Below are 15478 nucleotides of genomic sequence, written 5' to 3'. Positions count from 1 at the left end.
TGTTCACAAGAAAATGGAGTAACTTAGGTCTGGATGTATGTTTGTTTATTCATTTCCTGAGCTAAAATTCTCCAGATTGCTAACCCAAGGTCATTCAGTCTACAAGATAGTGGTCATCTCACCAACTACAGCCAATGACATTTCAACCCAGCTAATTCAGTGCTAGGAGATATTTCAATTCACACCTACCCTGTGGCCCTATGAACAAACCACTGATGTTTCAGTTTCTCTCTCCCCTACTTATGAGTCCCATGTGAATCCTGGCAGAAATCTTGCCTCCATTCCTAGATCATACCTTATTCCAGCACTTACACCATCCCTATTCTCGAGATGAAGCCCGTGCTGGAGTTTGCATATCTGTTCCACACATTACTACGGATGTGATACTTAAAAAGCTAAAAATTCAATTCAATTGACAATTTGCCTCAAATCATGTGGTGTCAAAGTGGTCGGATCTAAATGAATGTGCCAAGTTCTGTTTCCTCCAATTCTGCAGAAGTTTAACAACATTTTTTGATTTAAAAAAAATGACCCAAGTATGTAATGTCTCAGACATAATCACATTTCCCAAACTGAGATGAGAATCTTCTTTTTAAGGAGCTCAAAGAATAATATCAGAGGCAAGCATCTAGGATTAGCTAATAGTTTGGTGGAATAGAGCCAGGCAAGCTTCTCAGGCAGGAGGGAATCATTGTCAGACCCCACTTGACCCAAATTAACCTGGCTGGAGTCCTTAGGCCAGGTCTAAGGGACAAAATCCAGAATGTTGGTAATTCCCTGTGATGTCTGAGTCTTCTTATCCTGAGAGCTCTGCCCAATCACCTGGAATTGTGGTTGAGCCTAGAGAGAAGCCACAGCTGACCACTTGCCCACATCACATCTCAAGAGAACCAGGAGAGTACATGTGTGTCTACAGCCATGACCCAGGAGTAGGTTGAACTGAAGCAAGAGGCGAGGCATTTAATGCCAGGCAAAGCACACCAGGAAGACAGCCTAGTATTGTGCTTGAATATCCTGGGACCTAAACTCCCAAATGAGTAAACTGTTTTCATGCTCCAGTTTACCAATATAAGTTGAAAGGCCAAGAGTGAGGTTGTAGGGTTCAAATGAGTAGCAAATGAGTAAGTGCCTACTGTGGTATCAGCCAGAGCCAGGGGCTCCTCCCTTGTCATTGTTTTATTTTCTTCATCATAGACTGAAATTTCAGGACACCAAGGAACAAAAGTCAATCAAAGGATGTCACAGATCCCTTCATCCCTATCAAAGTTAGCATCTAGACAATAGTTGGAAACTTCCAATTCTGCCTAAAGATGGGAAGCAACAATTACCCAAATGGCCTGATCCCCAGACTGACATTGTTTACTCATAACTGGGAAACCAGACAACAGAGGGGTGCTGAAATCCTACAGTAGGCCTATTAGAAATGTCTGGGCTATTATTTCGACAGAATGGACATTCTGACCCTTGTTATAGCGTTTCCTGGGGCAGAAGCTATGAGACTATTATGAAAATTACTTAAACCACTTTCCATAGCAGAATCCCACAGACCTCCTCCCACAATAAGATCTCGTTAAACATTCATTTGCTTTTCTTGGAAAACAGATTACGGTGACATAAATATTCAAAAAATAAAAGGAAAGGAAGCATGATTTCTAACTAAAAAAGCATCAAACAGATCATTTGGTTGTACTGTTTCATTTTCTCTTAGTACAGACATGAAAAGTTGCAACAATCTTAACTAACATACCTTGCTTATGGGAAATGGTCCTATTCACTAGCACCTCCACTCCCATAAGAAGGAAAACTTGTTATAAGACAGGGTCTTGGAGATCTTATGTGGATATTTTATCAAGGGCTCCCCAAGTCAATGTTTACTGCTTAGCATTTTCTTACTAGGAAAATATTTCATCTCACATCTCCCCATTCCCAGATTTGAGGGAAAAAAAATTGTGCCATTTTCAAACATAACAAGCATTTTCTCCCTAAGGTCCTCAGTGCAAACCATTGTAGACTAGATCACCTTGAAGCTTTCCCAAGGTATGAGCTTTCTTAAGAAGAATAAAAGATAAGTATTTAAGATGATGGGTATATTAACGAGGTTAATCTAATCATTGTACAACATATTCGTATATCATATCACAACGTACCACATAATTGTATATTATTATAATTTGTCAAAAAAAAAGAACAAAAATAACTCTTTTTACAGTAGAAGCCTTCTCTTCCAGGGGTTGGGTTGGCATTTTAACAAACAGTAGAGAAAGAATCGCTGTAATATGCACTGTTGAGGTACTCTTACTTAGGCTCATTGTTTTTCCTGTGTCTTGTAGGACATAGGAAGTTCATAAGAACTGAAAGGTGGAACCTCTGCCTTTTCCACAACCCAAATGCTGCAGGCAGCAAGTTTAAAATAGAGGTACAGAGGCTTCCAAGTTAGGCACAGAAACATGCTTCCACAGGGATAATGGAAGCGTGCTCCAGGAATAGGTTGGGGAAACTACTGGCCCTACCTAGTTCTGAATGCAGATTCCAGCCTGAAACTGAAAACAAGCAGAGTCTTTGGGAAAGGTTAGGACATCTCAGCATGAAAGACAGAAGCTGCACAGCTGCGCCTTGAGATTGCTGAGCCTGGCGTTCTCTCTAGGTCTTTCCCATATCAGCAATGAGTTGGCCCACACTGTGAGACCTCAGTCCCAACTACTATAACCAAATCCGAAGACTACCACATCTGCCTTGTCCAGGAGCTAATAAAGTACTTCCACTAAGGGACCTTAACCTCCTTCCACAACTGGCTCATGGAGAACACATAAACTGAAGGTGCTGGTTCCAGAAAAGGCTCAAGGTTATCCCTTGCCTGCCTATGGTCTCTGGTGCTCTAGCAGCCAGCACTGGGAAGTAGTAATGGGAGTGACATTCTCTGGATTCCAAAAGTCTGAATAAAACCTCACATTGACAAGCATCACTAGGCTGCCTTTAAAGGCCCTTGCTCTTGGCTGGAATATTAACTGCATTGGTAGTGCCTTTTATCTCATGCTGAGAAAAACTAGGCATTTGATCAAATTGCAGGAAAATAAACTACTTCTTATTTAATACAGTTTGGTAAACAGAATCTTTCCAAAATTTGAAGTCCATTTGGGAGAGAACAGAAAAAAACTAAAGGGATTTTTGCAGCAAAAGACCAGAAACACTGCCTTAGGGACAATCTTCTTATTTTTTTTGTTTTTATTTTTATTTTTTATTATACTTTAAGTTGTAGGGTACATGTGCACAACGTGCAGGTTAGTTACATATGTATACATGTGCCATGTTGGTGTGCTGCACCCATTAACTCATCATTTACATTAGGTATATCTCCTAATGCTATCCCTCCCCCTTCCCCCGACCCCACAACAGGCCCCGGTGTGTGATGTTCCCCACCCTGTGTGCATGTGTTCGACAATCTTCTTATAAAGGCATTCGACCTTTCATCTATCCACTCATTCATTCCTTCCTTTCATATACACTTATTATGAACCTAGCAAATATACCAGGTGCCGGAGACTCAGTTATAGATAAAACACAGTGCCTGGCCTCAGGGAGATCATAGTCTAGAGAAACAATCACCTAATTAGGCAAATACAATGAATCATAGTAATGGTGATAAGGACAATTGCAGCCTCAGAGTAGGCTTACTGGAGGAGGTAATGTCTTACTTGTTTTTTTAGTAGCAGTAGGATACATGCCTAGATGCTACATGTTTCAATGCATAAAATGAGTAATTACTTAATAGATCAGATTATGTTAGGTGTCCATGCTCCACCACAAGGTCAGATGCCACGTGCATTGGGTCTGATACTCTGTGAAGCAGTACCCACAAGGCAAGGACAAACTAAGAAGAATTGTGCAATATGTAGAAACTACATCACCTATGGAACAACTGGGGAAATACATTTCATGTGCCTGGTGAAGAAAGCTAAGGACACTGGAAAGCAGCCACATGGAGGGAGATGGATGTAAATCTTGTTCAGAGATCAGAAACAGGTCCAGTGTGTGGAAATTGTGAATAAAAGCAGGGAAGAACTTTAAAGCACTGTTTCCCAAATAGCATTCCATGAAACATATAGAGGCAATTCAAGAAAAGGGGGATTTGTGGTCAAAAAAGTTTGGAAGATGCAGAGTTTAAAAGTCTTATTTCTGCAGAACTTATCAGTGCCTTTATCTCAATAAAGTGTATTGAGATAGGAAGATATAAGAAATTTTTCATTCAGTAAACACATTTATTGTGGTTACAAAGTACTTAAGTGACTACAAAGTATCAGGCATTGTCATAGGACCTGGGGATAAAGAAATGAACAAAAGAGACAAAATTAAGGTAAAGAGAAATGGCAGTAAACAAATAATGGATCTACATTTTCTAAACTGATTGGTCCACAGAACCACTTTGTAATGAAGCATCTCATTCTTGTGCTTCTTGAAACACATTTTTGAGAAAGAGTGAATTAGAAGGATCTAACAATGAAATAGATCACTCCAGTACTGTAACTAGGTAAGCTGATTTGCAGTGTCTATAAGGATGCTTTTAAGGGTCTTTTGAGATTTGAGCATATGATCCCTAAGATCTAAAATGGTTTTGACTCAACAAAACTGGATGTTTCTAGACAGTGCACCTTCAGCCTGCAATCTTGCTGGGAAGAATTATTTGCTGTGACAAACTGATTAATGAATACTAAATTTTATGACAATCCATGAAGTGATAGGATCTGCAAGAAAAGTAGGATTTTACTGGCAACACAGATAAAAGACAAGTCCTAAAGAAGAGTCTTCGATCATAAACCAAATGATGAGCTTAAGAGGATTTGTGACTTCCCCCAGCCCATTCAAATGCAATTTACAAAGGACTACCTGAGCCTCTCATTATAATTTTCCCCAGAACCCCCAAACTGTCAAGCAAGATCCTATCATCAGATACTCAGTTCAGAAGGAACTCTGGTTCTCATTTGCACTTTGATCTGTCTCAAGCACCTGTGAGGGAGGAAGCATTTAGGGAAATACCTGAGGAGAGCACGAATCTCCATTAGGATAAATCTAGGGAATTCAACATCTTTTTGGGAAAAAACTCAGTCATCAGAGGCCATCTCAGCTGCAAACTCTGCCACTTCTGCTGCTCCAACCTGACTTCCCAAATATCTAAAACACCAGCTAAAGTAAATGAATAGCATTATTTATTTATAACATCATTTATAACATTATTTATTACATTGCTGCTTCAATCTGACATCTCAAATATCAAAAACACCAGCTAAGTATACACATATACATATATATAAGTACAATGTATACTTCAATCATACATTGAAGCATACGTTCAAATATGTGTATTCTATTATATATATATTATATTATAGTCAAGTATTATGGCATTTTCCATTTTATTCCATTTTATCCATTTGCTTTTCCTATTCTTTAGCCAATTGTTTAAGGTGTTTATGTGAAAGAACCGTCTCAACATTTTGGAGGTCAATTTAATACTGGAATCATATTTGGAAGCTTATGCTATTTTTAAACATGATTTCAGTCTAGCTCACACTGGTGCTGTAAGTCTTAAAAAGAGAAAACCCTATTCTATTAAAAATAGCTCATTCCAGTATGACTCTAAATAGACAAATAAGACAAGTTATACCTGTCTCCACTACTGATTAAAAATGAATCACTGAATATATCAGTGTATGGATTTTTTATGTTGGTAACATTATCCCACTGAAGGTGACATCTTAGTGGTCATTACTAAAGACTAATGAGATAGAGGGGTATCACAGATAACCCCAAATCATAGTGACCCCCAAAGACATGTATGCTTTGCAGTGTACTGGGGGTTACATGAAAGCAGATGATTTCCTGATGTCCCTTTCTAGTTTCAATTTGCTTGCCTTCTTGAGTTAATGATGGTCTTCCCTTAAGCACATATACTCCTAAGGAGTGAGGTAGGTGCTAGAGAGGTTGCTGGCCAAACAGCATGTGTAATTGTCATATGTAATTGACAGAGGAAATAATCAGAAAAAATATCACTGAAAATTGACTACCTGCATAAAATGCTAGGAAAACACTTGCAAAGAATAAAAATAACTACATGGGCAAGAAAAGAATTCTCCACCACATTATTGACATTTTGATGAAAGGAGCTCATTCCCAACTATTACCTATACCTTGGTGGTGGTGATGAAAGAAAGAAGAATGCCTCTAAATTTCTCTCTCATTTGAAGCAACCACATAGACAGCCAACAGAATGTGGAGAGGAGCAGGGGAGCTTCGAAAGGAGGACATTTCACTGGTCTCTGTCCTACAGAAGCGGCCAATGGCAGCAGAATCCTTCTCTGAATGTACAGCTGAATACAGCACGGGCAACCAGGAAGCAATGTCTATTCCTAATTTCCAAATGTCCTCTACATACCAGTATCGGTTCCTGCTAACATTTTCACCAGTTCACATTAATATGAGAAAAATAAGGACAAAGTAGATAGTTATTTATTAAACTAAACGTATTCAATGTAATGGACTGTCTTTTATTCTGAGATTACATCATTCCTGTTGAGGAAAAAAAATGCCCTTTCTTCTATTACATAATGGTCATATTAAAGAGCTGTAGTTGCTACTGCTGCTGCTGCTACTGTAATTTAAAGAAATCAATCCCCAAACTATTTTTTGAAACTTCCCTCCTCTGTGAAATCCAAAAGTCTTAGAGTCACTGAAGTCATAAGGGACTGGTAGAGTGGATAAGCTCAATTTAGTTAATAGAAGGAAAACCATATATAAATAAAAATATCAGACAGTGAGAGATGCCTAACTATGAATGTGCTTAGATGTTGTAGCAGATTTCATCTCCAGCTGTTAGACCCCAGCTCCAAGCACTTACAAGGGCACCCTGGCATCCCAAGGTCAGAATGTATGCTCAGACAAGGACAGCTAGACTGTCATTTCCATCTCCTCTCCAAGATGAAAAATGGAGTTTTATCACTTTCCATGCCATATGAAAAAAACTTCTGACCAAAAAACCAATGAGAAATCCACCAAGTGGCCGACAGTTCAGCTTCCTTTGCTCTCTGGTATGCTGCACTAATAGCATTTAATTCCAGAGACTAAACTCTCTGGCCCCGCGTGTATCCTGCTGTTCAATTATCTGGAACATTGGTTCTTGCTTCCTTGTCTCTGCTCCAGCCCTTCTCCCAACATGCCTTCCCCTAACATCTATTTTTTTCTCTGTAGTAGTCTCCTTAGTACTCAGAGCTGAAATTACATGCTTCAGTGCCCTAAGAGCATATACTTTGCTTTCTCATGTTGGCACATGCAGCTCTATTCTTTATTCTAGGGCTGGAGAAGAGGGTTTCAGTAAATTCTAGCCGTGATGAGCCCTGCTATAGAATGCTTTAGAAGCTTTGAATTTATGTTACATTGATTACCTTCATGAAGGTTAAAATGAAGGGTTCAATAACACCATAGGGAGAATCCTTTTGGGGTGGGCTGGATGGCTTCACAGAGGTCAAAGCTCCTGACTCCCCCTGTGGTCCTGGAGTCAGCAGATCTGGCTTGGCGGCAAATGAGCAAGTCTCTCTGAGGCTCATCGATATCTGAAGGTTTGGCAAGAGGATCTGCAAGGTCCTATGTCACCTCTCACAGGCTGCCATTTGATGACTCTATAATCTTATCTTCGTCTAGCCTGTGTTCTAAACATAGCCAAGCTGAAAGGCTGGCAGAGAAAAGCAAATGCAGTGAGGGTGTATAGAGGCAGAGAATTTTCACTTCCTTACTCACTCTACAGATGCGTAGCATCCTCTACTTTCCCTCAAGAAAATCTCTTGGAAGGATGGGTTGGGCATCCTTGTCCCTATATCCCTTCAGGTCCAACTCACACTTTTTTTTTTTTTTTTTTTTTTTTTTTTTGTCTAAGAAGCTGCCTTAAATTGGTGCTGTGAGTGAACACTGCATTTGGCTAGATCCAGCCAGTTAATCTAATCATGACTACTGAATCACCAGGAGAAAAGGTGTCCCTGCCAAACCTGGTGTGTCTTCATAAGCCAATGCAGTTTCTGTACCCATGTATCCATATCCAGTGACCAACCATGGTGGTTATGCCTTTCCCCGTCTCGTGCTGTGTAACCCTGTGAAATGGTGGGAGGCTGCAACTTGCTTGCATTTTTTACCTAAAAGAAATTGCACACATATATCTATATGAATATATAGATATATAATGGCCTATGCTGAGGGAGGGACATATTAGCGAAGTAAAAAATTTAACAATCTTTATCAAGTTTAAGGAGCAGATCCTGGCACATTTGGCTGTCTTTCTATGAGTAATGCTAAAAAAAAAAAAAAAAAAAAAAAATGCAAGCCATAAGACCCCAAGTCTCTCCACCACCATTAAATGAAAGGTCACATGAAAATGTGGAATCTACTCAGATGGAGATGATCATTTTTGTGGACTTTTAACATATATTTACTTTCTGTTATTTTTTTGGTTCTCTTTCTCTCATACCCAGGTTGTGCCTGGTTAGAGAAAGGGTCTTGATTAACATTTCTAAGCCAACAACTCTCCAAATACCTCAACCAAAGGAATTCAGTGTGCCTACATAGAGAAAAGGGAAGTGTCCCTCTGGATGTGATATTTTGCCAGGTTGTATATCTCTGCACCAAATGCTATCAGATCAACTTCTGTAGGTTTCCCTGAATACAACTGCATGGAATGCTATTACTGTCTGCAATGCAACATGATCTAAAACATTGCATTTCTTTTTTATCTAAAGGGGACTAGCAGGTTTATTGTGTTTGCATGTGCTTTCCCCCCAGACTCTGGCTGCCCTAACAAGAAATTCAATAAATCTGCTTCCAAACCATCTTGCACAAGCTTTGCATGTCCAGTCTGGGCCTGAGGAAATTAACAAGAGAATAGAACATACCATCGACTTGCGGAGTGGCGATAAATTGAGAAGAGAGCATATCAAGCCATTCTCACTGATGTTTAAAGACTCCAGCCTGGAGCACAAGGTAGAGCTGGGTCTCCACAGCGGCTCTTTTTCTGAGTAAATTGTTGTAAATGTTCATGGGACTAGAGAGACAGCCCAGGGGCTGTGGTTTTGGTTTCTTTGTTCGTTCGTTTGTTCGGTTTGGTTTGGTACTGTCTTTCATTTTTCTGCCTGAAAATCATGAGTAGACTGAAGGCCATGAAAGGAGATGAGAGTTAGATTAAGAGAACATCAGCTTGCTCTTTAAGGAAAAGAAGACTCAAAGAACAAAGACTCCTTTAACTCAGTAAGCATCAAAAGAGTTTCTTTCACTTTGAGATTATTAAGCCAAGCGGCATTAACAGCCACTTACCTTTGCTTTTAGATGAATTCACATCAGCTGCAACCATTTTAACATAATAAATGAGGGCACCCAATAACTTGATGTAAGCGTCAGTGATAAACACTGTCTTTCTTAGATTTTAGATATCTATTCTCCCCTTTTCTCAGTTGTCTGCTGCCTCAGAGTCCTCTGACCTAGGCATAGTAGAAAGATGGGTTGTGGATTTAGAGTCAAATTTGAATTCCACCACTGCCACTTTCTTGCTATGTGACCTTAGATAAGTAAAGTAACCTCTCTGAGCATGAGTTCCCCTCTGTACGATGAGGATAATGAATGCACCTACCTCACAGTTAATATGAAAGTCTTCAGGGCAATACCTTGATTAGGTAAAGTGTTCAAGGATGGCAGCTATCACCATATTAATGATGACTTTTTCCATTCCCCTCCCCCACCTCAGCTTTGAACTGGAGAGGGGAGTGGGCAGATGGGGTGCCGACCCTGCTTAACTGGGTTGCTCCCTTGTGCTGATAGAAGCTGACAGACCTTCCTTGACTGAGCATAAGAAGTGCCTGGCATCTGCAGGAGCCTCGGGCAGGAACAGCAGGGAATCTACAAGCAAATTTCAGGAATCTGATTCAATACTCTGTAAAGCTCCAGTGAGCAATTTTTTTGTAAGTTTGTTCAACTGCCTGTGAGATTTGCTTTCCTTAGTTTAGAGAATTCACAATTCTGTGCACATACAGCATTCCCAGTGAGCTTCTTTGATAAGTACCTAAGGATTGCAGACTCCAAAATTAATACCTTCACCTACAGTTCCCAAGTTGAGATGGATTGTGTCTATGTACTAACAAAAGGAAAAGAAACATTTTGCCTCACTCAATCCCCGACAAAAAAAGTAGCAGACACACTTCTCTTATTCACCATAGAACTAAGGGCTTAAGGTCCAAATTAAATGCATTTTCTTTCCTAGTTACTGCACTGAAAAAGCTAGGATGAAGAGCAGATGGCTTTACAAAGAAACTTCTCAATTAGCTTGTGTAAATACCTGTGTCCAGAGCTATACAAAACGCTTTCATTTATTTTTGCTAAAGATGTACTTGCTTCACTAATAACCTAACCCCTGCATACTACAGATAGTTTCTAGTGTGTTTTATTTAATAGCATTCACATCTCATCTGCAGCCATCTGGTAATGGAGCAGAAATGGACCTAAGGGAGGCACAGCGTGCCTGAGGTTGATTTCTGTGACCAGGGAAGACTCTTCTAGAAGAGCCAGAGGACAGCACGCTGAACAAACGTGGGACTTGCCCATTGACAGTCTAGCCACAGACCACCTAGCCTGTGCTATGCATTACGTGGGTTCCCCAGTGGTGACGGCAACAGGACGTATCAGTAAATGATCACTCCTCTCCTGTCACCAAGATATTCTTCATTGACTCTTGCTCTGAGACCATCTCTAGGGACTGTGTTACTGCCGAGCAGAGAATAGATCACAAGTAATATTCATTGGGTATTTACCAAGTACCAGGCACTATTTCTAAGCTGTCTGCATAAATCAACTGACAAAAATGGTAATAAAAAGCAGATGTTATTATGAGCCTCATTTTATACTTGGTGAAAGGAGACATGGAGAAACTATTATGAAGCTTTCCCAAAGTCAAACTGTCAGAGAGGGACTGGAATCTGAGCCCACCGTGATGCCATAGCCACTGCTCTTGTCTGTTGACTATGCTGCCTCTGCCAGGCGTCCCCAGGACTTGATTTCCCAGGGTTTTGTACAAAGAAGACAATCCTGTGCTGTCTTCCTTTTCCTTTTGTCAAACTTTGGATGCAGTGAGAGGCACAGAGAGGGAGTTTACAGGAGAGGCTAAGTAGGAAAGGGTCCTACAGCCATAACAAAATTAAAACAAGGCTTTCAAATACATAGGATTCCAGAATCAGAAAATAGCATTAATATGCACTTCCTCTGTGTTTGCTGTTAGATATATCAGTTTACTATTCCACTTACAAAAGAGAAAACTGAACCTCCAAGAGGTTGAGTAGAGATCTTAGATCTCAAAATCCAGCTACTATATTTCATTGACTCTAAGGTGTCATCAACTGTGAGATGCTCTATTTTCTATGCAGCGCTCAGAAAGGAAAAAAAAACCTCAATATGGGGTTCTAAGAGGAAACACACACACATACACACACACACTAATAAACTGGGCTTACACCCTCAGGGTAAGGATATGGGGGGCTGAGGGGCTGCTGGGACATCCCCCTTAGACAAGGGTAGTGAGGAAACCCATATGCCTATACCCTGGTATTGATTAAATAAAGGGAAGAAGCTCCCCAAGAATTTAAACTCCAAAATGGAATCTGCATAGGTTTGCTGCATGAATTCACACTTTGAATGCGGACAAAAAAAAAAAAACAAAATTATCAGATAATTTAATTTAAAATGATCCTGGGTTGATATTGCCACCTGGTGACCACAGAAGCAATTGCAAACCTCCCTGGAAAGAACTCAAGATTTTAGGATTCCCCTGATAATAAGGTGCATGCTGATTTCAGAGATGTTAAGGTGTACATTTTAAGGAAAACTGTACATTTTTATTAAGAATATATATGTTAGAATTTTTAAAATACATACAATATTTATGATTCTAAAGCCTCTTCTCTTCCCACTGCCCTACCCTTCTTCTTGGGAACAAGTCTGGACCATAAAAGTATGTTTTCTGAAAGGAAAAATGGAAATGGAAATAATTGTTCCTTTGCAATCTTTGTAGGAAAGAAAACGCTTTATTCTGTTTGAACAATAAGAAGACAAATGAATAAGGGAACCCGTTTGCCTTTCCACCTTTATGAGAACACTGAAATGTTCAAACACCGAAATGAACAAAGCTCCATTGAAATGTATAGAAATATCATTCAGACATTCCCTGGCCACGTTTGCCTATAATAATTGGCATACCTATCCACAACATTATGTGAAACAGGACTTTTATATACTTCAGGGTATTGCATAAATACTTGTTGAATGAATAAGGAAATTAATAAAGACTCAGTTTAAGAAGGTTAGATAAGACTCCCTCACCCCCTGTAGCTGGTATCAGGATATTTTTTGTGAACTCTAAGAGCCGAAAGGCATGGGTCAATTTTGATCTGACTCTTTTCAGTGGAGTTTCAGCAGAGAATAAAAGTTCTGTGTACTCCCTGCCATGGAATTTCAAAGGTGGCTCACTCCCTGCTCCCTCACAGGAGTCTTTTGAGTTAAGCTTCAGAACAGTATGCTCATGACTCATGTTGCTTAGCGAACACATCTTTCCTTCTCTAGTCTTTGGATTCTTTATCTGTGAAATGAGGACATTGGACAGCTGCTGACCACTTCAGCAGTTAATGCTATAAATCTATGAATTTCCTATGACCATGGTGGCCATATGTCCTGGTTTGCCCAGGAGAGTAGTAGATGCCTATTTTTACAATGTGAAATTAGTATCACCTCCCTTCACTCTAAAAGAATCACCCAGTGTGGATGATATGTAACAAGTCATGTGACCCAAGGCTTGGGCCTCAGCCAGGTTAGAATTAGTGACTCAACATCTTCCTTCACTACCCAGCCAATCATCAGGACTTTCTAAGCAGACCTCTGGATAGGGGAGAGGAGACCTATTCCAGTTGCCAAAGGCCTTCTTCAGCTCTTCCCACATTTCCCAGATGAATCCTTTGCCCTTCTTTAGTCAGGCTAGATATTTCCTAAGTGAGCTTACAGATTTCATGGGCAAGCACAAATCTGAACTATGGTAAAGAGATGTAGAAAACTTAATGTGTCTATCAGATGCTACCAATCACATTGGTATTTCCTTATTGGAATTTCTTATTAGATATTTTCTTACTAAAAGAAGAATGCATTTTCACTAGTAAAAGTTGATACTAAGTATAAGGCAAAAAGAAAAAAATGACATCTCTTTGGATCTTTCAACCCCAGGTAACCACTGTTACCATTCTGGCATCTGTCATTCTGGTCTTACGTGAGTGTGAATCTATAGACTTATGTACACAACCATATTAGTCCATTTTCATGCTGCTGAAAAAGACATACCTAAGATGGGGCAATTTACAAAAGAAAGAGGTTTATTGGACTTACAGTTCCACATGGCTTGGGAGGCCTCACAATCATGGCAGAAGGTGAAGGTGGAGCAAGTCACATCTTATGTGGCTGGCAGCAGGCAAAGAGAGAGCTTGTGCAGGGAAACTCCCATTTTAAAAACCATTAGATCTCATGAGACCCATTCACTATCATGAGAATAGCATGGGAAAGACCCACCCCCATTATTGAGTCATCACCCACTGGGTCCCTCCCACAACATGTGGGAATTATGGGAGCTACAAGTTGAGATTTGGGTGGGGACACAGAGCCAAACCATATCAACAATTTTTATAAAAATAGACCATTGTATGCACAGGGCTTTGTAACATAGTGTTAAACATTCTTTGCTTGAGCTTTTTTCCCCATTATTAAATATTCACTTACACAGTAATTTTAGTATTTACATACTATCTCATTGCACATTTAACCATTTCAGGCTTTTAAGAAAAGTTTTTCACTATTATAAATTATAAATTATGTTGTAATGACTATTCTCATAGTTAAATTATGCATTTTTGCTTATTTATTTTTTAAGATAAAATCCTAGGGGTGGGTGAAAGACAATTCACATTTAAAAATACTTAATAGTCATTTTGAAATTGCCCTCAAAAATTGTGCTTACACTTTTAAAAACTTGTCAATTTGATAAGAAAAAGCAGCACCTGCCTGGCATTTCTGTTTTTATTTTTAAAATTATTATTGCAGTTGAAGCTTTGTCAGTACATATTTTGGCCTTTATAGTTCTCCTTTTGTGACTTGCACATTTCTCTTACCTTGATGGTATTATTTACACATTTGTCTTCATCGCCAATCTTTTATTGCAGTGCTCACCTTTGTCTTTTTTATTTGTGGGACTTCTTTACACACTGAGGAACTTAACCTTTTGTGGGATCACTTATCTTGGGCCCCTCCATTTTCAGAGCACTTACAAGAAGATGTTTCTCAGCCTCTGGTCCTCACTTCTCTTCTGGGAAATGGCTCTGAATGAGGCTTAGGATAGGGAAGACAATTAATTACATTTACTTATGGATGTTTCCAAGCCAGAGTAGCCAACCCAAAACCTTTAGCGTCTTAGGAGAGCTTAATAACATAGGAACACTTATTTGGAATTATTTCATTAAGCTAAGTGTTCCAAAAACAATATTATAACCTTAGAATAGGGTGACTTCCTCATCTTGAATAAAGATTAAGATATTTTTAATATATACTTCAAAATTGATTGGATATTTATGCTTTGGATATGGTCATTTTTGTGGGTAAAGTGTTATAATCAAGCCATATCAAGGAAGATTAAAGTTCCTTCCTTCTTTTAATGCTGATATTTTTCCTCTTGATTCTTAATTGTTTTGAGAAAAGGCATCCTTTGTCCTTGTGACAAATTTATGTACTAAGACTCTCTTTGTCTCAGAGCTAATAGTTTTCAAACTTAAGAATCATCTGGGGATCTTGTTTGAAATGCAGGTGCCATCCCATCACTCTGCCCCCAAGATTCTGATTTTGCAAGAAGACCTGCATTTTGGTAAATACTCTTTTTTGGATTTTGTTATTCTAGGTTGTTGGCCATCTTTCTCTGTCCTTGATTGAGCATGAGACTCGGGCTGGTCACTTGCCCCACATCTTCAGAGATCAGCGTACATCAAAAAATCCCCGAGTCCTAACTCAAGGGTAATACGGCTTTTAACAAAGCTAGAGGAGATGTCTCCATGAGGCTAATAACGGCTTCAGGACCACAGTCTTTGGGATCAACTAGACCTCAGTTCAAGTCCCACTTTGGAAATAGAAGTCGGCATAAAGGACAGTTGATTAGTTTACTGATCAATAATGGGTAATGACAAGTTGATATCTTTCTGTCACTCAAAAGGATACCCGCACACACGTATAAAATCCTCATTTCGCTCACCAGTATTTACTCTTTGTTGAAAGACAGAGGAAAGAACATAGACTGGATTCCTGACTTGAACCCAGTTCCAACCAGCTACTGGTTGGGTGATACAAAGCAAGGGGCTTGATCTCATTGAAATGAGTATGATTG

The 15478-nt window shown here is 39.5% G+C and overlaps 1 protein-coding gene across 3 annotated transcripts in view; it reads left to right on the top strand.

Annotated features, from left to right (window-relative positions):
- The window catches only part of ADCY8 (adenylate cyclase 8), a 271269-nt gene that overhangs the window by 153699 nt on the left and 102092 nt on the right, over nt 1-15478 (top strand). For 2 of the 3 annotated variants that reach the window (XM_003256212.3, XM_030795007.1), the window contains exon 8: nt 8818-9015. The exons of the other annotated variant lie outside the window; for it this stretch is intronic. In XM_003256212.3, coding sequence (XP_003256260.1) covers nt 8818-9015 — 198 coding nt within the window. The remainder of the gene's footprint in view (nt 1-8817; nt 9016-15478) is intronic. 3 annotated transcript variants of the gene reach the window in all.

Source organism: Nomascus leucogenys, chromosome 16, assembly GCF_006542625.1.
Source record: "Nomascus leucogenys isolate Asia chromosome 16, Asia_NLE_v1, whole genome shotgun sequence".
Classification (NCBI taxonomy): Eukaryota; Metazoa; Chordata; class Mammalia; order Primates; family Hylobatidae; genus Nomascus; species Nomascus leucogenys.
The sequence above is the reverse complement of the archived record's forward strand: the minus strand, read 5'-3'. Positions and strand labels throughout refer to the sequence as shown.